The sequence below is a fragment of the Lagenorhynchus albirostris genome, chromosome 19 (genome assembly GCF_949774975.1).
Source record: "Lagenorhynchus albirostris chromosome 19, mLagAlb1.1, whole genome shotgun sequence".
Classification (NCBI taxonomy): domain Eukaryota; kingdom Metazoa; phylum Chordata; class Mammalia; order Artiodactyla; family Delphinidae; genus Lagenorhynchus; species Lagenorhynchus albirostris.
Window position 1 is genome coordinate 54,110,981 of NC_083113.1, and position 26,533 is coordinate 54,137,513.

Sequence of the window (26,533 nt, forward strand, 5' to 3'; positions counted from 1 at the left end):
CATACACAACAGTGTTAATTATATTTACTATGTTGTACTAGTACTTATTTATCTTGTAACTGGAAGTTTTTACCTTTTGACTGCCTTCATCTAATTTGCCCTCCCCTCCACAACCCACCTCTGGAAACCACAAATCTGATCTCTTTTTCTATGAGTTTTTTTGTTTTTGAAGTATAATTGGCCCATAACACTATGTTCGTTCCTGTTATACATAATGATTTGGTCTATCCATGGTCTTTTTTTAAATAAATTTATTTACTTATTTATTGGCTGCATTGGGTCTTCGTTGCTGCACGTGGGCTTCCTCTAGTTGCGGCGAGCGGGGTCTACTCTTTGTTGCGGTGCATAGGCTTCTCATTGCAGTGGCTTCTCTTGTTGCAGAGATGGGCTCTAGGTGTGCAGGCTTCAGTAGTTGTGGCACACGGGCTCAGTAGTTGTGACTCACAGGCTCTAGAGCGCAGGCTCAGTAGTTGTGGCACACGGGCTTAGTTGCTCTGCAGCATGTGGGATCTTCCCGGACCAGGGCTCGAACCCGTGTCCCATGCATTGGCAGGCGGATTCTTAACCACTGCGCCACCAGGGAAGTCCCATGACAATGTTCTTCTTGACCAAGAAGGTGTTATAATTTATTTTCATTTGTTGGAATATATATATAATATAATGTGTAAAATTATATATTATCTCAAATACATAAAACTATATATTATATAATACTTGTTATATTTATATATAATATATAATAGATCACAATGTATGCATATATATGTACCATACATGTATATGTATATATAAATAAAATTCTGTACTATCTTCATAATTCCCTATAAATTTATTAAGATAAAAACTTACTTAGATATATTTATATCTATTGCTTCATTTATGATTTATTATAATATATTGTATATAATATGTACCATTATATTTATTATAAAATTAATAGTTTTATATTTATATATTACTATATATTTAAGTAAACTTTTTATTTTAGAATAGTTTTAGATTTATAGAAACATGTGAAGGTAGTATGGAGTTCTGTATACTCATACCCACTTTCCCCTACTGTCAACATCTTCTATTACTGTGGGGCATCTGTCCCAACTAATGAGCCAGTAGTAATACATTATTATTAACTAAAGTCCATAATTTTTACCTGATGTCCTTGTTGTGTTTCTGTTCCAGGATCCCATCTAAGACGCCACATTACATTTACTCATCATGTGTCCTTAGGCTCCTCTAAGCTGTGACCATTTCTTAGAAGTTCCTTGTTTTTGAGGACCTTGACAGCTTTGAAGATTGCTGGTCAGGTGTTTTGTAGAATGTCCTGCAATGATAATGGTGGCATTTTCATCACATGACTTATCACTGGTCATGTTGACCTTGATCATCTGGCTGAGATGGAGTTTGTCAAGTTTCTCCATGTCAGGTTCCTCTCTTTCTCAGTTTCCAGGCTGTGTGTTTTGGAAGGAAGTCACTATGTGCAGCCCACACTCAAGTGTGAGGTCTGTTTCACCTCCTTGAGTGGGTATATCTACATAAATTATTTGGGAATTTTCTGCATGGGAGATTTGTCTTTTCTCCATTTATTTACTTTTTCAATCATTTATCTATATCAGTATGGACTAATGGATATTTACCTACATTTATATTTTGGATAGTTTCTCCACATTATATTTTACAACAAAGTAATTTTAATGACAAGAAAACTACAAAGATTGGAATTTTACTTGATAGCAAACACAATGGAAGTAAATCATAGGGCACTACTGTCAAAAAAGCAAACGAGTCTTTGCACATATAAGTAAAGATATAACTTCAGGGATATGGGAGGTGAAAATCTTGCTCTATTCTGTGCTGCTTGCACCATACTGAAAGTATTGTACAGTTGTATTCGTATCTTCTGGGCTTAACCTTTCGGAGGAGAAGTAAATACTTGGGTTCCATTCTAAGAAAGGCCACGCTGCTAAGGATCCTTGAAACCCTATACAATAAATTGAGATCTGACCTATTTGGAATTAATGATTTAGACATCTTCACCATAGTTCAGTGACAGGAAAAAGACTCGATCCAACACCACCATCTGGTTGTCTTTTCCGCCTCCCAATGTGAAATAGAGAATAGATATATATTTGCACAATTACTGCTCAACACTTAAAATGTTAGTTATCATCCAAACGCTTGAAAATCATAACAAAACTTGTGCTACCAGCAAGACCACCTTGATGTCCGTGAGATGATCTGTTATGACGTGTACCACCACATCTATATCTTGACCTTTGGGTCATGGTGACATCAACACATGGTCATTCTCTGCTTGGTGAATCACGTTGTCACCATGCTACATTCATCATAACAACATATTCTTCAATTATTGCAACAACATGATGTTTTAAACGTTTGAACTCTTAAAAATGTGGCTGCTTCAGGCACTAAGCATCAGATAAAACATTTTCTACCATATATAAGGGGCAATTGAGAGAACTGAGGACCATCCACCTGGAGAAGGTAAGACACGATAGTAGTCTCCAAATATCTGAACGAAACAGGGACTGAATTGGCCTGTGTGACTCCAAGTGGAAAAGGAAGGACAAGTGACATGATCAAGCTCAGTCTAGAGGAGATCTTTTTTTTTTTTAACATCTTTATTGGAGTATAATTGCTTTACAATGTTGTGTTAGTTTCTGCTTTATAACAAAGTGAATCAGCTATACATATACATATATCCCCATATCTCCTCCCTCATGCATCTCCCTACCACCATCCCTAACCCACCCCTCTAAATGGTCACAAAGCACCGAGCTGATCACCCTGTGCTATGCGGTTGCTTCCCACTAGCTATCTATTTTACATTTGGTAGTATATATAAGTCCACATCACTCTCTCGCTTCATCCCAGGTTACCCTTCCCCTTCACCCTGTCCTCAAGTCCATTCTTTACATCTGCATCTTTATTCCTGTCCTGCCCCTAGGTTCCTCAGAACCTTTTTTTTTTTTTAAGATTCCATATATATGTGTTAGCATATGGTATTTATTTTTCTCTTTCTGACTTACTTCACTCCGTATGACAGTCTCTAGGTCCCTCCACCTCACTACAAATAACTCAATTTCGTTTCTTTTGGTGGCTGAGTAATATTCCATTGTATATATGTGCCACAGCTTCTTTATCCATTCATCTATCGATGGACACTTAGGTTGCTTCCATGTCCTGGCTATTGTAAACAGAGCTGCAATGAACATTGCTGTACATGACTCCTTTTGAATTATGGTTTTCTCAGGGTATATGTCCAGTAGTGGGACTGCTTGGTCATATGATAGTTCTATTTTTAGTTTTTTAAGGAACCTCCATACTGTTCTCCATAGTGGCTGTATCAATATACATTCCCACCAACAGTGCAAGAGGGTTCCCTTTCCTCCACACCCGCTCCAGCATTTATTGTTTGTAGATTTTTGATGATGGCCATTCTGACTGGTGTGAGGTAATACCTCATTGTAGTTTTGATTGGCATTTCTCTAATGATTAGTGATGTTGAGCATCCTTTTGTGTGTTTGTTGGCAATCTGTATATGCTCTTTGGAGAAATGTCTATTTAGGTCTTCTGCCCATATTTGGATTGGGTTGTTGGTTTTTTTGATATTGAGCTGCATGAGCTGCTTGAAAATTTTGGAGATTAATCCTTTCCCAGTTGCTTCATTTGCAAATATTTTCTCCCATTCTGAGGGTTGGCTTTTCGTCTTGGTTATGGTTTCCTTTGCTGTGCAAAAGCTTTTAAGTTTCATTAGGTCACATTTGCTTACTTTTGTTTTTATTTCCATTTCTCTAGGAGGTGGGTCAAAAAGGATCTTACTGTGATTTATGTCATAGAGTGTTCTGCCTATGTTTTCCTCTAAGAGTTTTATAGTGTCTGAGCTTACATTTAGGTCTTTAATCCATTTTGAGTTTATTTTTGTGTATGGTGTTAGGGAGTATTCTAATTTCATTCTTTTATATGTAGCTGTCCAGGTTTCCCAGCACCACTTATTGAAGAGGCTGTCTTTTCTCCACTGTATATTCTTGCCTCCTTTATCAAAAATAAGGTGACCATATGTGCGTGGGTTTATCTCTGGGCTTTCTATCCTGTTCCATTGATCTATATTTCTGTTTTTGTACCAGTACCATACTGTCTTGATTACTGTAGCATTGTAGTATAGTCTGAAGTCAGGGAGCCTGATTCCTCCAGCTCTGTTTTTCGTTCTCAAGATTGCTTTGGCTATTCGGGGTCTTTTGTATTTCCATACAAATTTTGAAATTTTTTGTTCTAGTTCTGTGAAAAATGTCACTGGTATTTTGATAGGGATTGCATTGAACCTGTAGATTGTTTTGGGTAGTACAGTCATTTTCACAATGTTGATTCTTCCAATCCAAGAACGTGGTATATGTCTCCATCTGTTTGTATCATCTTTAATTTCTTTCATCAGTGTCTCATAGTTTTCTGCATACAGGTCTTTTGTCTCTTTAGGTAGGTTTATTCCTAGGTATTTTATTCCTTTTGTTGCAGTGATAAATGGGAGTGTTTCCTTAATTTCTCTTTCATATTTTTCATCATTAGTGTATAGGAATGCCAGAGATTTCTGTGCATTAACTTTGTATCCTGCTACTTTACCAAATTCATTGATTAGCTCTAGTAGTTTTCTGGTGGCATCTTTAGGATTCTCTATGTCTAGTATCATGTCATCTGCAAACAGTGACAGCTTTACTTCTTCTTTTCCGATTTGGATTCCTTTTATTTCTTTTTCTTCTCTGATTGCTGTGGCTAAAACTTCCAAAACTATGTTGAATAATAGTGGTGAGAGTAGACAACCTTGTCTTGTTTCTGATCTTAGTGGAAATGGTTTCAGTTTTTCACCATTGAGAACGATGTTGGCTGTGGGTTTGTCATATATGGCCTTTATTATGTGAAGTAAGGTCCCTCTATGCCTACTTTCTGGAGGGTTTTCATCATAAATGGGTGTTGAATTTTGTCAGAAGCTTTTTCTGCATCTATTGAGATGATAATATGGTTTTTCTCCTTCAATTTGTTAATATGGTGTATCACGTCGATTGATTTGTGTATATTGAAGAATCCCTGCATTCCTGGGATAAACCCCACTTGATCATAATGTATGATCCTTTTAATGTGCTGTTGAATTCTGTTTGCTAGTATTTTATTGAGGATTTTTGCATCTATGTTCATCAGTGATATTGGCCTGTAGTTTTCTTTCTCTGTGACATCTTTGTCTGGTTTTGGTATCATGGTGATGGTGGCCTCGTAGAATGAGTTTGGGAGTGTTCCTCCCTCTGCTATATTTTGGAAGAGTTTGAGAAGGATAGGTGTTAGCTCTTCTGTAAATGTTTGATAGAATTCGCCTGTGAAGCCATCTGGTCCTGGGCTTTTGTTTGTTGGAAGATTTTTAATCACAGTCTCAATGTCAGTGCCTGTGATTGGTCTGTTTATATTTTCTATTTCTTCCTGGTTCAGTCTCGGATGGTTGTACTTTTCTAAGAATTTGTCCATTTCTTCCAGGTTGTCCATTTTATTGGTATATAGTTACCTGTAGTAATCTCTCATGATCCTTTGTAGTTCTGTAGTGTCAGTTGTTACTTATCAAGAGGAGATCTTTCTAATACTCCAAGCTGTCCTGAACTGGAAAGTCACCTTTAAAGGCTTTGCAGTGCCTGTTATGAGAGACGTACTGGCAGTAGACAAAATGACCACTTGGTGGGGATGTTACAGAGAGAATCCCTTTTTTAGATGGGACGTTACTTCAAATTCCTGTTTCAACTCAAGAGCCATAGATTCTAAGAAAGTATACATTCCAGGATTCTCAGCATTCCCCCCGCCCCCCGCCTCCCCGGGTTGAGAAATCCTCCATTTTGGGTAAGATACGTTGTCTTCAGAAGGCGCCTTCAAAAAGGCACCTCCACTGGCAGAAGGAAGCAACACATTGACTCATTTGGCATCATTAATAAGAATGAGTTGATCCAATTGGCTCCTTCCCCCTGTAAAACTAAGTGCAAGTTTGCCAGAAATGGAACATTGGCCAAGCAAGGATGATCTCAAGGAAAGCTCTAAGACAGAATGATGGGGATGAAAAGGAGACCCAATTCAACTCAATCAGATGGAAGTAAGTCAGAAAAAGAAAGACAAATACCATATGATATCACTTATATGTGGAATCTAAAATATGACACAAATGAACATATTTATGAAACTGACTTACGGACATAGAGAACGAACTTGTGGTTGACAAGGGGGAGAGGGTTAGGGGAGGGATGGAGTGGGACACTAGGGTTAGCAGATGTAAGCTATTATATATAGAATGGATAAACAATAGGTCCTACTGTAGAGCACAGAGTACTGTATTCAATAACCTATGATAAACCATAATGGAAAATAATATTTAAAAAAGAATGTATCTATATGTATGTATGTATAACTAAATCACTTTGCTGAACAGCAGAAATTAACACAGCATTGTAAATCAACTATATTCAATGAAAAGATAAATTAAAAAAATAAAGCTCATATTCTTAATGTAGCATACCACCTTCCCCGTCAGAAGGCAAGGAGAATTCTTACCTAGACTTCTACATCACGGCAGGGTTTGCCTTCTCCTTGGGAGCCCCAGGACTGAGCAGCTGGGAAGCCACGTAGGCTGCCACCAGGAGATTTGCTTCATCCTTGGTGGGCGTACACCATCAGGAAACCCACATGGGTGTTTGGCCCCAGCCCCAGCATGGGAGCCACTGACAAAGTGCTGAGGCACCCAGCAAAGAGCCATAACTATCCCGCATCCAGTTAAGTCATGGGTGTGGGTCTGGACCCACTACTGTCACTTAAGTAACTTATCTTCTTCCAGCCTCAGTTTTCCTCTCTGTAAAATGTGCATAATAACATCCACCTTGAAATATTTCGTGGTTCAAATGAGGCTAAAGGGAAGAAGGGCAAGTACATAATGTACAAACTGTCTTTTGCCTTTTTCATAAGGCAGGCCGTAGAGTGGTTAGAGCATAAAGCTCTGAAACAAGGCTGCTTGTTTCCACTTCTGTGTGATCTTGGGCAAGTCTCTTAACCTCTCTGTGCCTCAGGGTGCTCACCCATAAAATTACTACAGTAACAGAACTTACTTCATAGAGACATAGTGTTCAAAGAGACTGAGCGTATTGACTGTTGAGTACCAGTGCCTGGAGCAGAGCCTGGCAGAGAATAGGGTCTCAGCTGAACATGGCCCCTGGCGCAAATAAGTACCAATAGGTATTGACCATTATTTATATTGTTATTATTGTGTTATCTCTCCCTGGCCTATCTTTCCTCTGGTGAGACCAAAGCACTTGTCATCTGCCAAGAACCTCTTCCTCTACTTCTCTATTCTCTTTCCATCTGACCCTTCAGTCTGACTCTAGTGGGGGATGGCAGGAGTCCTGCTGATGTGGGCAAAATCAGTGATGCACACACGCACCCTTGAGTCAGGAAAAGGGCTCCACAGACGGACCCACCACAGGCTCCTAAAGCAGAAGAGACTTCCTGCGAGCTAGAGGTTTTGTTATTCACTGTTCAGACAGATTGAATTCTGTCAATTATTACCCAAATGGTTATCTCTCCAGGGGTCATTAAAAAAAATGCGTGTGTTTGTTGTGGGTGAGTATGCATCTGTGTTGTGTGTGAAGTGGGCGTGCGGGGAACAGTCAAATAGGAAGTGCTCTAGTATTTACATTAAACTGCAGACTGGTTTAAATTACCCACCAGGAAATATGTGGCCATATGAGTATGCTTAATTCATGCTCATTCAAGGTGTTCCGGGGCTGTTTTCTCCTCCTCCATTCTTGCCTCTCCGTTCAAATAACCCAGGCTGCCTGCAGCCTGTCTTTGCCCATTTGACTCAACAGGCCCTGAGCACGGAAAGGAGAAGAGAGTCTCTGAGAATGGGCACTTTCTTCTCTGAGCCAGGATGGCTTTGCCTGACTGTCACTGCAGTGCTGGGAGGAACAATTTTTTGCAAACTCAAGAAGAACCAAGGGCAGGTGGGGAGAAAGGTGGTCTGCCTGGCGGGCCTCTGGGGAGGGGCTTGCCTGCTCAGCCTGTCCCTCTTCTGGGGCTTGATCCTCTTCTCCCTGTCATGTTTCCTCGTATATACTTACTTTTCTGGCCAAGAGTTGTTACCTGCGGATCAAAAGGCGGTGCTGATCACAGGTAAGCGGACGGCACTGCACTGCGATTCCCCCTCAGGGCGGGAACTGACACTTGCTTTGCCTTAGGGGCACTCTTTCGGATTAGTTTTAAAAAGAAAATACTTGGCATGGAGTAAATGAAAGCACATCCCCAGTGTCTTTCACTACACTGTTTCGGTTTGCTTTCTTTAGGAGGTGCACTTGACGGGCTGATGGTGAGAGGGACTGGGAAAGGGACGTGCACCTAAGCCACGAGTTTGTTAATTTCCCAGCATATATAAGAGTAAGCAAACGCCGTTTGTTTGTTTCATTGTAGCCAGGATTTTCGCCTCGGTTTTTTGAAGCTTAAACCAAATTTCGTTCTGAGATGAATGTTCAGCTGCGTTCTAGACTTGGCCTCTTATTCCCTAGGTGCGCAAAAAAGCTGTCAAATTTAGGTTATCCTTGTACTTTGCTTCGTTTTTTAATGATCGAAGAGACTTACCTGGGCTGGAAATTTTGCGGTTTTCCCCGACTGCTGTCAAGAACCTTGTGTCTCATCTGACCCTTTGTCTTCAGATCTGTCATTGGACCGCTAATATTTACTAATTGGATCAAGCCAGCAGCGTGTCCAGGAGGCGGCTGCTTGTTGGCTGAGCTGCCAGCTTTTTCCTTCTTTTGTGTTTCTTTTTCCGCTGCAAGTGTGAGGCCAGATTAAATTCCTGGGTGTTGTAAAACTGGTTTGTTTGGTTGTGAAGTTTGATTTTGGATAGGGCTTTAATTAGGATCACCACAGTGTTATCCTAACCTAGAAAGCCCAGTCAAGGTGAGGATACCAGCTGCAGAATCATTTGCCGGGAGGTCATCACCCCACCCCACCCCGCCCCGCCCCCCACCCCCAGGCTGTGACCTGCGGGAGTGAAGGCAAACGGAGTGTGATCAGAAGCAAATCAGGCAGGTTGCCCAGTTCAATGAGAAATGGACTAGAAAGTGACTTGTCTATCTTGCCTGTGACTTTAACTCAATAGTGAAATTCTTTCTTAAAATGAGACACAAGTTGGCCCTTGCTGGAGTTGTGAAGCGCTGCAGAAATAAAGCTTCTGCGATGAAAAAAAAAAAAAAACAGTTCAAAGGTAGAAAATTCAGCTGATCCGTGGGATGCTTATCTCTGTGAATGTCTGGTATCACCTGGAATCATGCACTCAGAAGACTGGCTGTGTTTTCCACTCTTCCACTTGAATTCTCTGGGGCTGGCTGGGTGAAAAGCTATAATAGCAGTATAAATTTTTCTGTTCTGTGTGTAGTAGCAAGTACCCATGGTCTTCAGGGTAATTCTAGGTCAAATTTATTTTTTGTACTTTTCCACTTGTACAAAAGAAGACAGAACAATTAAGCATGTTAAAAAAAATAATAGGGATGCTGTGGTTGACACTAATGGAACATGATCTCCTGGAGGTCCAAATATTCCTGGGAAATCAATTTCAGGGAGCAGCGCTTCTAAGGCTCATAGATAAGAATACTAAAGCTTAGGATAAACAGAGGCAAACTTCAAGGTAACCGAGAAAATAGGAATTATCTCTGGCTTGTTTGTCTTGTCAATGTTCTTTATCCTCTGCTTTTGAAGATGTAGGCATGCAGAAACGCACCAAATACACACCCAGTTCAGTTAGTTCACATCACCCATTGAAATGTCCTGACTTGTGTTCAGTGTCATGGAAAATGACTGATTCAATTAGGCAATTTGAGCCCAATGACTAATCCCTCAATGAAATGCTTAACAATTAGAAAGCTTAGAATTAAGAAAGGAAAGACGTACATTAAGGCTAACTGAAATGTGCCTCTCAGGTTCTTTGTCATTTTCATGAAGAATGTCATAGATTCCACATAATTCTAGAGACCCTTTCAAGACCTTTGTACTAAGTAGGGAATTTTAAATGACTTCATTTAGTTAGACCAAAACTCATTAAAAAATAAGTCATCGTGACTTGGAATAACCTTTGTTTCAGGTTGGCTTATGTTACAAATTGGTACACATTTTAGTGTCGGGGAATACAGAGAGAAATGTCTCAGTATACATCAAAACCATAAATATTATTCCTTTATCTGATAATTCAAGATTTGGACATTTCTCTTAAAGAAATAATCTGAAATGTAAAAAAAGGGTAGATGCAAACCAAAATGGCACATTCACAAAGTTGTTCAACACAACCTCATTTAAAATTGTGAAATATCAAAAGCAATCAAAATGGTGACATTGTAAAATTAGAAAGAAAACAATACATGTCATTAAAAATGAAAAAAAAACAAACCCGAAATGGTGACAAATTACGGTATTTCCTCTGGATGTAACAATAGGCAACAATTAAAAATGACAACCACAGGACTGCGTTATAACATGGAAACTGAACTAAGAGAAAACACTCCGGGGATCTAGGTGTTTGGAAAAGACTACCTCTATGTCACATGAAGAGGAAAAAGCACTGGAATGAAACAGTCTGTGAATGGTTGGATCAGAGTACCTGGATTTGTTTTTCCCTTAGAATTACTCTAATATAGTTATATTACTTATATAACAAAAATATTTAACAAAGAGATTATGTTAAGAGGGTGAAGTCCATCTTAGTGCCTAGTTAATTATGGACCCAGGTGTAAGACAATGACAAGAACAATTTCAAAAAAATCTTTTTCTTTGAGTCCCCTACTTCACTTTGCTGAGATAAAGGTCTTTTGTCTCCGAGACATATACTTATAGCAAGAAGAAGAAATAAGCAAGCACTGGGCATTTGAATACACATTTGTCCTCAAGGCCCCTGAAGCCATAGCAGCCATTCAATTTTTTAAATAACTCTAAGATTAGTGAAGAGCAGGTCCACAAGATTGCAATAGCATCTCAAGCACAATACAGTGAAAAGAATGTTGAAGTGTGACAGGCTTGGCTTTGAATCTTGCATTTGCTTTGCCTTAGGGTAGGTTCTCCAGGGGCAGGGCTTGAGATGAAGATTTGTGTGAAAGGGATTTATTAGGAAGTTCTCCAAGGAACAGAGGTCCCAGAGTAAGGAAGATGGACAGGGAAGGGGAGGAGGCCAAGCCCGGGTTCAGCATCAAGAGAAGCCTGCTGAGGGTCCCATGTTGGCTTAATCCCCCGGGGCAGATCTGGAGGCACTGGTGGGTCACAGGTGAGAGCCATCCCGATTGTGGGCCAGGGAGCTGTACTCCTTATACCCTCACACCTCAATCATTAGTTAAGGGCTGTCACCCTCATCCTCTTTGGTGGTAGGAGGGGAGGCTTAAACTCCAAGCACTTCTGGCTCTCCATGCTCACTGGCTAAAAGGACCCCAGCATCCTGGGCAGCGCTTGGACAAAGTCACAGGTGGCTGGGAGTGAAGGTGGTAAGGATTAGAGCACCAAAAAATGGTCAAGGGATCTGGGGCAGCATGACATCTGCTACATACCTCTTACTAGAAGTGTGATCCCTGAAAGTATCCAGTTTTAGGCTTTTGAACTTCTGTTTTCTCCTCTGTAAACTGGAAATGATACACACACACACACACACTGTCTCATAGATGGAGTTAGTAGATGAGAGAGGGAGAGGAAGGGAGGAAGATAGGAGATTCTGTGTGTTGACCAGGTGGGGTTGGGGTTAGGGAGAATAAGAAGAGAAGAAAATGAAAAAAGAACAGCTGACAAAGAAATAGAAAGAAGAAACATCCATTTATTCATTCAACTATTGATTGAGTCCTTGGTATGTGCCATGTATTGTCCAGAAGCAGTGGAGGAAGAAAGCTAAAGACCATGCAGTTGTTATGTTGTTAGGTGATGGGATCTGAGTTCCCAGTTGTCCTTAACCTTGGACCCACATCCCCTGGGGGTTCCTTCCTCTTCTTCCGAGGTTGGGCATTGTCATTCTCAGCCTACCCTTTGAATTTCGTAGAAGTTACACAAGTAACTTTGATTTTTCCACCCTCAGGGCTTTCATCCTGGCCCCTCCAGTGTTTCTTGCCTGTCTCGAAAGTTAACTACTGATTTGGCGTCTGCTGTGTGCAAGGCAGACACCTGGAGGCTTTCCTAGTCTCCTGGGACAGATACGGCCGCAGCTCACTATAGCCATGAGGTGGGGTACAGAGGGTGCCTTCAGGAGGGTTCCCAGAGTGCCATGGGTCCCAGTGTTGGGTGGAGGGGCCTCATTAGGAACTGAAAAGTAGCTTTCTACAGAGAAAATGAGGTCTTCCAGGCTAACTGGTTAATCAGGTATGACACACATCCAGCCCTCATTAAAATTTGTTGAGTTGGAGAATTTTAATTGGAATTTTCAAAATTGGGTACAATGGAAGAGAGATCAGGGAGGGGGAGAAAGATATGTTTGATGTGGAAGTCTTTATCTTATGCTCCAAACAAAGTGCCTAGGTCGATGGTGACCCCCTTCTAGGACTTATTAGGTAGTCTAATTAAGGTTCTAAAATGGAATACTGTTGGCATCAGCTTGGGGTTTGGGCTCCTTTGACTTTAGTGGTAGACTATTGTAATGGATAAACATTGACAGTGGACTAGGGACTAAAGCAAATAACATCTCTGCACTCAGAGCTTTACATGCCTTTTATATTTGATTCCCATAACCCTAATAACTAACATGAATGCGGAAACGGTGTCCAAAGTCCCTGAACTACTAAGCAGCAGACATGGGACTAAACCCAGATCAGACCCATTTGCCATCCAAAGCCTTTTTCTTAACCACAGTTATTATCAGTGTTATAGCTACAGTTACTAGTAGCCTATAAAGGTTTCCAGGATATAAAATGTGTCCATTCATCGGCAAGTAAGTGTTGAACATCTTTTATGTGCACAAGGCTCTGCTTGATACAGAACTTGGCAATTGATTGGATGCAAGATATGCCCATGAGAGCAGATAAAATGAAGGCACCATGGATGGGGATACCTTTGAAAAGGGTGATAACTGAGAGATGACATATGGTGAATTTGACTTCGGGTTTGAGTTTGAGGGCAGTGAGGGGGCAGTGCAGGTAAAGAGTCATTGGCAGTTGGAAATACAGACCTAGACCTTGGTTAGGTTTGGAGAAGGAGGATGGAGAAACACAAGCAATATAGTGATGGTTAATACTACAAAGGAAGAGGTCATTGGTATATATTGTATGAATCAATACTGTCCTCAGTGAGTCTATAATTCAGTCGGTCTGTCAGATTTTTTTTTTTATGAGCACATATCCTCTTTTATCATTCAGTTTGAGCTTAATCTTAGCCCTCTACAGAGAGGCATAAAAAAGGTATTGCTAACTTGGGTAATTTCGTAAAGGTTTGAACGGTGACTTTATTAGGCATTTTAGATGGCATGTTTAGGTTGGTGGATACTCTCATGGAATGAAGTCCCCCAAATGTATCGTAAGCTGTTTGATGGCAGGGACCAGATCTTTTTTTATAACCAAGTCCCTCCTCAGTCTCTGAGCACGTTAGATCCAATACAATGTTAATGAGTGAGTGAGCCCTGAGTGAACGAACCAAGCTGGTGAAATGTCCTCCCCTTTTCGTGGTCATTGGTTAGACACAATGGGTTTGTGCCAATCTGCCCACCTGCTTAGGTACTTATCTCTGCCAGTTCTTTTCGCTGGGGTCACCTGTGTAGAAAGGGCAGAGTGACATGGCCGAGCTCTGAAGGCCCCATTGTTCTGCAGTGAATTCATTGTTGGCTTGCTCTGGACAGGGCTTTGTGATGACTTGGTTCTAAGCATCTCACCCAGGATGTGGCACGAACAGACTATCCTCTGGTCACACCCCCAGCCCCTCCCACCAGGCTGCTGAAGCTGCTCTCCCAAGGGTCACTGGTGCCCTCCTAGTTCCCAGAGCTTGGTTTCTACTCCAGCACTGCTGAACATATTTTCCTTCTTGACACGGCCTCCTTTGCCTGCTGGGATACTACATTTCCATGCTTCTCCCCCACGTCTCCATCCTTTGACCCCTCTGGGTCCTTCTTCCTACCCCTCCCACTAGGTGGCCTCTACGGCTCTGTCCTTAGCCCTCTTCAGAAGGGTTCATGGTACAAACAAGTTCTTATCTCTGAAAGTGATCAAAGATTATCCTTGCTTACCCCCTCATGGCCAAAGCTGCCTTTTCCATTTGTTTATGCCAGTCTGAGAACCTTGATTACCCCACAGATTTTGGCATCCCCTATTTATGCTCCTAAAGATGAACCCTTCCCAGATGCTATTCCTTTGTTTATACCTTCCAGCACTGGGGTTCAATGCTGAGCCTCAGAGTTGGGGATTACACTAGATCGTAGGGTGTCAATATGTATCTGCTAGGACATGGTGTGGGCAAAGGTTCTGAAGCAAGACCGGAGATATCAGGTTAATGGGTAGATGGTTCAGATAGTTCCATTTTGCTGAAACAATTGGAGATAAACAGACACCTGGGGATGACACACGTCAGTAAATCCAGGGGCCAAAGAGGACAAGACGGGGGCAAGGTAAGCAGGGAGCATGAGGAAGTCTTGGGCAGAGACAGAGTGGAATGGAGAAACATGCCTATCTTGGATGATACAGGGACCCCTGGGTCTGTCCCATTCACCACTGTCACAAAGTGGCATCTCCTCTTTAACATGGAATTCACTACATGCAGCACCCTGTGTTCCCTGACCCCCACCCCCTTGCCCACTAGTCTGCATCAGGAGATCCTTCCTCTGTGCTCAGAACTGCCATCTCCCATGGGTTTCATGCCATAAACAGGACACTGAAAAGATACATATACTGCTCGCCAGGCAGGGTCTGGTCACATGCAAGGGGGTCTCCCTTGGCCTGACTCATTTGTAACAAGCCCGTTGTGATACTGGGTGGAAAAAGTAATGAGGAGGAAAGAACATCTCATCTGCCACTTTGGCATTTACACAAGCTACGGATAAACCTCATCTCCACCATGAAAAGGTACTGAAAAACAATTCTAAAATTCAAAAACAGAAGCCACTAGGAGCCTTGAATGCCCTTTGTGTGCAGAGGACTCAAGGTCCAGGAACTGGGCCAGATGAATTTTAATTTGAAACAGTCAGTGGCCAGCATGGTCTCAGGTTGAATAGAACCCAAATTCCACTTTTATGGATCAAAGGCTTTGATAGGGCAGTTGAAACACTGGAAAGGGATCTGGATTTCATTGAATTCTATTTTCTAAAGACTCACATCTACCGAGGTCCTGTGGCCTGTAGAGTCAAACCAAACCTGGGCATCATTAAGGAGAGGAATAGAAACAAAACCAAAACTATGTTCCTCTCTTGAAACAACACATGTGCATCTAAGTGCAGGTCTGGTCACTGTCATTCAGGGTGGGCAGTAGGTTGCAGTGGTTAACACCAGACACTTAGGACAATGACAGATATGGCTACCAGCTCCTGCCTTGCCACTTACTAGCTTTCTGACCTAGGGCAAATTAATTAACCTGTCTGAACCTCAGTTTCCTTATCTGTAAAATGGAGATAATCATAGTAATGATCTCACTGGGATTGTTGCCAGTATGGAAAGAAATAACACCCATAAAGGGCTATGTGTAGATGGTAACTCTCATTCTTAGCCAAACAGGGCAGCATGAGGGTGGTGACCACATAGTCAAAGGATGAGGTTGCGGAAAGAGTCCTCCAACTCTGGAAAGAGAAGAATGAGCATGATTGCAATAGGCTCTGGAATATGAGATGGAGGGAATCACCTCCTTAGGATCCTCCCACCCAATACCAACACCTTTTCCCACTTAAAGTTTCAGAGAAGATTCTAGAAGCCACAGAAAGTGGGTGTTCACATACAGATAGCAAACTGATAAGTCATCCTAGGGAAATATCATTGTAGGGACAATGGTGTAGGGGCTGGGGTTCCACTGCATCCTGTTCCCCAGGGAGGGTCTGGTCACATGCAAGGGGCCCCTGACCTGACTCATTTGTATCAAGGCCATTGTGATACTGGGTGGAAAAAATCATGAGGAGGAAAGAACATCTCATTCTGCCACTTTGGCATTTACACAAGCTATGGATAAATTTTATTTCCACCAGCCATCTCCCAATGCCTGAATGACCTTTTCAGGATCACCCATTTAATCCAGTGGGGTTACCCCTGTAATGGAAAACTCATTACCTTCTCAGGGAAATCATTTCACTTTTATCCAATGCTAATCATTGTCAATATTTTCTTTATAATGAGCCAAAATACGCCTCCCTGAAATATCCAAGAGTGCACTCAGTTCTGCCCTTGGAAGTCACATAATCTAATTAAACCACTCTTTTGCACGGTAGCCCTTGAAAAATGCGAAGACTGCATCATATCATAGCCAAATCTGCTTTGAACTAAATCTTCTCATTCGTTTTATCATTCCTCCCATGACCTGGTTTCCAGAACTTTCACCATTCTACTAAGTCTCCTCTGGACCATTTCCAATTTCTTGACATTCCTTTGAGATGTCAACTCATTTTTAACATCAGGTACCATCTCGGTATGAGCAATACACACCAGACTGGAACTAATGCGGTGAAATTAAATCAGTATACATGCAAGGTTCTTCTTGGACGTTGTTGCTTTGTTTGGTGGGGTCAATCCACAACTCCCTTTTTAATATCCCCAGCTGAGTTCTGAACTAATAGACATAGGCAAGTGGAAATCAAGATGTTAGCTTTATTCCCGATAGAAGCCTTGGAGAAGGTGTCTTAGATGTGTAGGACTAATGGTGCACCCAGTCAAGGCAGGTTGAAAAGACTCAAGCCTTGCCCACAAGGTAGGGCTTGGGTTGGACAGCTAGGCTATCACAGCCTAATTGCACAGGTGTTTTGCAGGCAGGGCGATGCCGAGGAGGAGAGGAGAGGAGAGTTTCCATGTGACGCTGTGCCCTCTTGAGTTTTCTGCTCTATTTCCCAGTCCTGATCATTTGCCCTGAACTGTCCTTTTGGTTCTTCTGTTAGAGAGAGAAAAGGCCTTTGCATCCAGTGAAACGGTCTTGTACAGTTCTTTCTGTCAAAATCACCAATCAGATGCTTTGCTCCACCTCCCGAGGGGGAGGGAGGAGAGAGAGAGACAGAGGAGGTCCAGTGTCACACTGATAGATATCCCTCTATACTGAAGGAAGCATAGGCAGTGAGGAAGAAGTGTTCGCCCTAATATTAGGCTCAGAAAGCGGCTCTCTGGATGGAGGATGCTGTGTCTAAACTGTGGCTTATGTGATAGAGGTCCAGGGAGGTTTGACTACAAACTTAAACGGGGTCAACAGTGGGCAGTTTGCCCACAACCTACCGCCCCCACCCATCCCAACACACACCCACATACACACACAATATCTAAAAGAAGGTATTAGACCACCAACTAGCTCTGGGCCCTTGAACAAGTTGCTTCACCTCTCTGAGGTTAGTTTTCGTCCTGTGGAAAAAGGGAATCATGATGGATACCTCTTCTCAGGATTACATAAGATTACAAATATATATGTATGCTCCATGGCACATAGTAGATGCTTCCTGAAATATAATAACTTTTGCCCTTCCCCATCTTGTCTGGTTTAGTAATCCCCTTGGCAAAGGAGACATAAGCGAAATAGGAGTTTGGTAATTCTGCCTCCTGTACCACTCATGAACACCACCTCATTGGCCTCCATTCTGCTTGCTCCTTTGTTCTTGCGCATTATGACCATCACTTGAAAGACAAGCCTTCTTTCTGTGGTTAACTCATTTCTGCAGCCCTCAGACTCATCTAGGTTTTCACTTACAGATGCTTTTCTTACATGGGTAGGGCTTCTCCCGTGTCAGGACCCTTAGTTCTGTGCTGTACCTACCTATGGCTCTTGCCCTTTTAAGCCCTGGCGTCATCTGAGAGCTCCCTATGTGGTCACTCTAGCCTCTTGAGTTTTCTCCCGTGATTCTTCTCAGTCTTGATCCTTTTCTCTGCGTTGTCTTTCTGCTTCTCCTCTTAGAGAGACAGTCTTTGGAGGGCATTGGATCAGGAGCCCTTGCTCTGGGTATAGTGCTCAGCTGCTGTCTCTCCTCCTGAGTCTCCACCTCTATATGAGAAACCTAGGCTGGGAGTGAGGGGTGCCGAGAGTGAAGAGGATGTGGGATTGACTTGAGCTGCGATGGGAAACACAACTGGTCATTGTCTTCACGTTTCCAATCACCACTTGTCAACGGCCCCCTGAGCACACTTGACATACAACGGGGAGCAAAGACAGACAAGGTCTCTGCCCTCATGAAGCTTAATTCCAGTGGAGAAAAACATAATACAAACCAACCAATAAATAGATAAAATAATCCCAGCATGGCAAGACTTTGATGGCATGGGTAGTGACTTCACTGTACTGCTCAGAACCACCTGGTATTGGAGGCTTCCTGTGTGTTAGAAACTGCGTCAGGCACTGTGATTAGCATTTTCCATGCCTAATTTCAGTCAGTTTTCACAATGCCTCACAAGATAATTTTTTTAATATATGCAAAGCCTTAAATATATGAAAGTAGGGTAAATATTCACAACATGCCCAATACCCATATTCTAAAATCATGATGGAGAGATCGATGAGATAATATCTATCATTAATCCCATTCAAAAATGAAGAAATTGAGGCTTTCAAGGGATTATACAACTTAGGTCATATAACAAAATAAGTAAGTGGCAGTGCTAGAATTTAAATGCAAGTATTCTATCCTTCTTTTAGTTCAAGCAGATGATAGAGTAGTGCAGACAGGGGAATGGCAGATGTGCCTCTTCTGGGGGAAAAGGATAAGGATGGTCAAATGTTTCAGACCTGCTAAGCTGTCTCAAGCATCTCTGCCTTCCACATTTAGGCCTAGGGTGTGATGGTAAAGCAGATGCTCAGCAATGGAAGGAGAGGTCTATCACCCAGCAAGGCTCACCTGAGCAGCTCCAGAAAACCTTGAGGACTGAACAAGCAGGGACTTCCCTGGGGTTTCTCTCCAACAGTAGGGTTGTTATGTTTCCCATGAGAAGCCGTTAATGCCCCCTGCAAGGTGACTTCTCACAGGGAGTCAGTTCCTATTTTCCAAATATTCCCAGCTGTGCCCTGGGGCTGTCACTTGGCTACCTCTAGGTTATTACTTCAAACCTACCTTGGGTACTGTTGAGTTTTGTGAAGTTTTCGGTAGTGTGCAAAGGGGATTAGAATCTATTCATTCATTATTTCACCAATAATTATTGGGCACTCTGTGCTGGGTGCTGGGAATACAGGGACAAATAGCATGCATTCATTACACTGAATAAACTTACAGTGTAGTTGGGGGGATAGATAAGAAACAGGACATTACAAGGCAATGCAACATGTGAGTGTTCAGAGAAGGGAGAAGAAGTAAGAGGAGATAAGACCCCCTCGGAGTCTGGGGCAGAGGCCAGGAGTTTGGAGAGCAGCAGCTGATTGGAGGGACCTTATGATGGGAGAATCAGAGGACTTGCTAGCTCATTGGGTCTAGGTAGAGAAGAGAAGACAGCCACTGCACATTAGACTTTCCCTACTATAACCTTCAGCAAAGCTCTTGGTGATTTCTTTGGACAGTCTATCTTGCTAGACGGACGGTGAGCTCCACGAGGGCAGGCAATATGTAAAGCGTGGTGGCCACGACAAGCTCCAGGAATGAATTCATGAACAAATGAATGTAGACCATGATTCTGAGGCACTGAGAATGATTCTTCCTCCTAAGAGAAACAATAGATTTTGAGAGGCTGAGGGGAAAGAACTGACTTTGAAGAAAAGATAAAGCCTTTTGTTTGAGACACTTCAAATCTGAGGTGCCAAGGTTGTACCCAGGTGCAGTGTCCAGATGAATTCAAAAAGTGAGGCTAAAATCCAGAAGGAGCCCAAGACTGGAGATACAATCAGGTTAGTCTTCCGCATGGGTAGGATAAATAAAGCTCTGAAAGCTAAAAGAATGCCTGAGAGAAGAGTGTAGATAGAGATGAGAACAGGGAACTGGGCAGTGAAGGCCACCCAAATCTATAGAAGAGGAGGTAGAAGGTCGATCTGAATGGTGTAGGAGGCAGATACAAGGAAGAGGAAAGTTCCAATGAGGAAAGTTATAAACAACCTCCGGTATGGAGGACAGATTGAGTGGGATGACAAGATACCTCTGGATTCAGTTCTCTGGGGAAACTGATGAAAGAGATTTCAGGAAAGGGTATAAGAAGGAGCCCCAATGCAAGGACAGTGAGGGGATGGTGTTGGTGAGCAACTCTGAAGTTTTGAGAACACTGGCGGAAAAAGGAAGGAGCAAGATGGGAGATTAGCTCTAGGGAATAGTAAGATCAAAAGAACTTTTGGAGAGGGAGAAATTTGGGGCAGCGGTTTTGGAGCCCCAAAAGAAAGGACTCAATGAAGAAGACATTGAAAGTGCAACAAAGATTGTGGTAATTGATGAAGTGGGAGGCTCTTGCCCAGGGGATGAAGAAGAAGTACAAGCAGTCACTGTCTCAGCTTTCCTTCAATTTACTTTATTTCAATTCAGTTATGTAGTGAATCGTCAATGGTTTGTGGTGCCAGTTATGGTTATAGGGTAGTTACGAGAATAAAATCATATAAGTCAAGCCAGATGCTTAGTACTATGCCTGCCGCATAGTACAAAATCAGTGAATGCTACGGCAGGAAACTAGAGAAGACAAAAGACAATAAAGCAATCAGAGAAAGCCTCATGTTGGAAGTAATACCAGCTATTTTTCTGGGCTGGAACAGGTAGTCTCCACGTTGGACTCTTATCTCTCTGTTCCTGCCAAGTTAAACAGAATGTCTCCTGTCATCACATTTGCCAACCTTTATGAGTATTTGTTTGATGTCTTCTTCCTTCTAGAGCAATAGCTCTTGACTGGAGCAATTTTGCTTCCCAGAGGACATTTTAGCAATGACTGAAGATATTTTTGGTTGTCACAACTTGGGGGCATGGGAACAGTCCATTGGCATCTAATGGGTAGAAGCCAGGGATGCTGCTAAACATTGTACAATGCACAGGATGGTCCCCATAACAAAGAATTACTTGATGTCAGATGTCAATAGTGCTGAGGTTGAGACACCCTGTCCTAAGGTGTGAGCTCCCTAGATCACGGGCCATATCACTTTTATTGATCATGGTGTCCCTAACTGCCAGGTACAGAGCAAGTCACATGATGGGTACCCAATAATAATAAAAGGAAATGAAAGGAAGTGGATAAAGAAGATGTGAGATACACACACACACACACACACACACACACACACACACACACACACACAAAGGAATATTACTCAGCCATAAAGAAAGAATAAAATATTGCCATTTGTGATATGATGGATGGACCTAGAGGGTACTAGGCTAAGTGAAATAAGTCAGACACAGAAAGACAAATACTGTATGATTTCACTTATATGTGGAATCTAAAAACCAAAACAAACAAACAAACATGATAAAAGAGAAGCAGAGTTATAGATACAGAGGACAAATAGAGGGGGGCGGCCGATGAGAGAAATAGGTGAGGGAGGTTACAAGGTACAAACTCCCAGTTGCAAAATAAATGCGTCACGGATATGAAATGTACAGTGTGGGGAACGTAACTATGTAATATCTTTCTCTGGTGACATATTATAACCAGACTTGTGGTGATCATTTTGAAATGTATAGAAAGACCAAATCACTACGTTGTGTAACAGGAACTAACATAGTCTTGTAGATCAATTACACTTCAAAAACAAACAAACAAACAAATTCATAGAGAAAGCAGATTTGCCAGAGGTGGGGAAGGGGGAATTGGATAAAGGCAATCAAAAGGAAGGAAAAAAAAAAAGGAAATTGGGGATTGAACTGGAGCTTGAAGAATAGGCCAGGTCTCAATATATTTTTCTCTGCTTTGAGTACACAGTGGCAGAGGGTGCTGGGAGTTGTTTGGAAAAGAAGTTCACAAAGGAGACTAAATATTCTATCCCCAATGGAATGGAAGAGATGAAGCAGCCCTGGGGCTTTACCAGGAGACTGACACTGCTATAAACGAGAGAGTCTCAGAACAAAGGGTTTGGAACTGAAGGTAACACAAGAACATCCCAGACTGAGCACTTCATTGTTTTGACAGATAGAATTCAGCCAGCCTCAGAAGCAGCAGAGATAGAATTTTTTTTTTTTTTTTTTTTTTTTTTTTTTTTTTTTTTTTGCGGTACGCGGGCCTCTCACTGTTGTGGCCTCTCCCGTTGCGGAGTACAGGCTCCGGACGCGCAGGCAGCCATGGCTCACGGGCCCAGCGGCTCCGCGGCATGTGGGATCCTCCCGGACCGGGGCACAAACCCGTGTCCCCTGCATCGGCAGGCGGACTCTCAAACACTGCGCTACCAGGGAAGCCCAATCTACCGTTATTTCTTGATTAAATAAACACTTTGCTAAATGACATCTCTTGGTCACGACTTCCGGTTCTCCTTGTTTCTTTGATCCTTCATCTAATCATAACTCATTAACTAAAGTGCTTCCTAAGAACTTTTCCTAGCAGCACAGGCTTTGGCTGCACTGAAGGTGCAGAAACATAAGGATCCACAGCGCCCGTGCAGATCAGAACCCGTGCAGATCAGGGAGTTAGTGACTTGGACCACAGAGAAAAGAAGGCAAGCCAAAAAGCACTAAGAGCAGGGGAGATTTGGAAGAGGCATGCATTCCAAACAGGCGAAGATTAACATGCCCCTTGTGCAGAGTCTACAGAGGAGACAGAGATCCTTGAAATCGTCACCATTTTTCATTCTCCTGAGTTAAAAACAATGACAGGGATTGCAAACTAAGACAGCAAATACCAACATAACCAATGATAAATTTAGCAGGAATAGGAAAAGTCCATAGTGCCAGCCATGGACTCTGAGTTTCCCACCAGACGGTAAGCCCCTTGAGGGCAGTGACTGGGTCAATCTCGGTCAGCATTCAACCCCCAGCGTTCAGCCCAGTGTGAGGCAGAGAGAAGCTGAGTGAATTAATGAGTGAGACTCTTTGGTTGGGGCTAGCTTCTAAAGGTGTTATAAATCAACTCTGAGACTATGCACAGAGAAGACTTGACTGTGTGTGTTTTTGTCCGAGGGAAGCTTCATCTCTGGTTGCTGCTGGGAACCAACAAAAGGCTGGACGTGGAGAGTCGCCCATGGGCAGGGTATCCCCTTGGCACTATGCTAGGAGGTTCTAACCTAGAATATATAACCATAGATAGAAGTTCACGTTTTGGTTTAATCAAGCAAATAATCAAAGTGACTCAGATATCAGGGAGGGTCACCCTGCCCCATTAAGTCAAGATATCATCTGCTTGAGTCCCTATATGAGGGGCTCATATACCCTGTGAGAGGTCTATCCATGCTAAAACATGTTTGCAAATCCCCAATCTTTCTCCAAGTCAGCTCTGACTCTCATTTCCAGTGAAGGTGAACTCCTGTTCTCCACACTGCTTTCCATCAAACCATTTAAGAGCCCTTTTTCCTTTAATACTCACCCTCAAACCACCTACCAAAAAAAAAAAAAAAAAGCCACACACACCACACACACAAATCAGCTGAAAGTAGTAAGCTTTCCAGAAAATTCAAGGCTCTTCTGTCATAGCAGACACGGTAGATATTAGACTGCCCTATTCTTCTATTATTTTTTATATCTTACTTTTTATTGACTTATAATTCACATACCATAAAATTCACCATTTAAAGTGTACAAGGCAGTGGTTTTTAGTATATTCATAAGGTTATCCAACTGTCACCACTAACTAATCCCAAATTTTCATCACCCCCAAAAGAAACCTGGAACCATTAGCAGACTGTTCTGTTCTGAAAATGTCACTTAGTCATTTCTGCCTATTCGACTTCTCAACCTCCCGACATGTTGCTTTCCATCCCCACCACCTCCACTTCATCTCTTTGGGGTGTCACTCATTCTCCCTTTCTATTAGTGTTTTTAGCTGGAAGGGAATAGTACATGGCACTGCTGTCCAGTGGAAATATAATGCAAGCCACATAAGTAATTTAGATGTTTCTAGTAGTCACATTTTTAAAAAATGAAACAGGTAAAATTAATGTTAATCATATATTTTACTTAATGCAATATATCCAAAATGTTATCACTGCAGTATGTAATCGGTGTAAAAGTTATTAATGAGGTATTTTTCCTTGTACTAAATTTTTGGTGATTTGCTCGTATGTTACTTCCTTGGAGAAGTCTTCCACGATCTGCCTCCTCAAGGCTGGTCCCGTCTGCCTCAGTTATTCATCATAGCACTCATTTAGTTCCTCTGTAACACTCAACACAATTCATCATTTTCTTTTTTATATCATACAGGTAATGTCTGTATCCCACACTGGACTGTGAACTTTGTGAAGACGGTGCTATAGTCTGAATTACGTTCTCCCCAGGAATTCCCTGGTGGTCCAGTAGTTAAGACTTCATGCTTCCACTGCAGGGGGCACGGGTTCGACCCCTGATCGGGGAACTAAGATCTCACAAGCTGCGTACGCAGCCAAAAGAAAAAAGAATTACATTCTCCCAAAATTCATATATTGAAGTCCTAGCCCTACCACTACCCCAAAGTGATGGTATTCAGAGATGGGGCCTCTGGAAGGTGACCGGGTTTAGATGAGCTCATGAGGGTGGGGCCCCCATGATGGGGTCAGCATCATTACAAAAAGAGATACCTCTCTGTCATGTGAGGAGGCCTGCAGTGAGCTTTCTTCGTGCAGGCCAGGAAGATAGCTCTCACCAGAACCTGATCATGCTGGCACCCTGGTCTCTGATTTCTGGCCTCCAGAACTGTGGGAGAATGGATTTCTGTTGTCGAAGCCATCCAGTCTACGGTATTTTGTTATGGCAGCTGAGCTGACTGATGCAGATGGGGATCACATTTATCTTCCTCATCAATATATCCCAAGTGTCTACCACAGTGCCTGGCACACAGTATGATCTCAGTAAAAACTTGGCGAATGAATGAATAAGTAGATATGGATGTCAAAAATTATTAAGGTGTAGCAATAGCTACTTAGGCAAGTCACCTAGAATAGTATCCATTGGGAACTTTTCTTTCTGGGAATTGTCACCAAACTTAGAGATTGTCCTCCTGGGAATGGGCCACACAACGCAAATGAGATTTACTCATAGCTGTGGTCCAGGCAACAAATGTTGAAACTCAGTTCTCTTGTCTGTGAAATGGGGATACGCAGATTGACCCTATGAGCCATTTATTCACTCAACAAACACAGAGTTCTCAGTGTACTCCAGGCACGGTGCTAGGTGCTAGAGATTCAACAGGTCACAAAGCAAAGTTCTTGCCCTCATCAAGTCTGCATTCTACTGGGAGAGACAAATATTTAAAAATTAACGTACCGGGACTTCCCTGGTTGTGCAGTGGTTAAGAATCCGCCTGCCAATGCAGGGGACACAGGTTCCATCCCTGGTCCGGGAAGATCCCACATGCCACAGAGCAACTATGCCCATGCACCACAACTACTGAGCCTGCGCTCTAGAGCCCATGTGCCACAACTACTGAGCCCGCATGCCACAACTACTGAAGCCTGCGCTCCTAGAGCCCGTGCTCCGCAACAAGAGAAGCCACTGCAGTGAGAAGCCTGTGCACAGAGTATCTCCCACTCTCCACAACTAGAGAAAGCCCGTGAGCAGCAACGAAGACCCAACACAGCCATAAATAAATAAATAAATACATAAATTTATATTAAAAAAATTAACATACCAATATGTCATACAATGTCAGGTAGTGGTAGGAACAATGAATAAAAATACTAAGATATCCTAGGTAAGGTGTGTAGTACAGTGTCTCAAATATAAGAAGGGGCCAATAAATAGTAGCCTTTATATCTTACTATTCAAGTTATGATTTACTATACAGTATCTAAAGAGATACTTTTAAAATAAAAGTCAGCTCATGTCACTCCTTTGTTCAAAACTTTCTGATGCCATCTCATCACACTTAGAATAAAAGCTGTAGTCATCACCATGGTTGAAAGAAGGGTTTCTCTATCTTGGCACCACTGACATCGGGGCTGGATACTTCCTTGTTGTAGGGCTGCCCTGTGCATCGTAGGATATTAAGCAGCATCCTTAGACTCTACACACTAGATGCCAGTAGCACCACTCAACTGTGACAACTAACAATGCCTCCAGGTATTGTTGGATGTCCCCTGGGGTGGGGGCCAAATCGCCCCAGTTGAGAACCATTGGCTTAATGGCCCCACTTGACCTGGCCTTGAACCACTGCTCTGATTTACCTATTATTCCCTTCCTCATCTACTCTGCTCTGGTCAAAATGGCCTCCTTGTTCTTCCTCTAATAATTATGTCCTAAGAGCTCTTCCCTGTGCCTATTCAGCCTTCCCTGGGTTATCGGTTCAACTGCTCCTGCACAGAGGTGCCTGCCCTGACCTCCATACAGAAT

At 42.4% G+C, this 26,533-nt stretch overlaps 1 protein-coding gene across 1 annotated transcript in view; it reads left to right on the forward strand.

Annotated features, from left to right (window-relative positions):
• Window positions 1-7,790: 7,790 nt before the first annotated feature.
• The window catches only part of HSD17B2 (hydroxysteroid 17-beta dehydrogenase 2), a 71,367-nt gene continuing 52,624 nt past the window's right edge, over window positions 7,791-26,533 (forward strand). Inside the window, exon 1 of the mRNA XM_060129820.1 lies at window positions 7,791-8,202. Coding sequence (XP_059985803.1) covers window positions 7,791-8,202 — 412 coding nt within the window. The remainder of the gene's footprint in view (window positions 8,203-26,533) is intronic.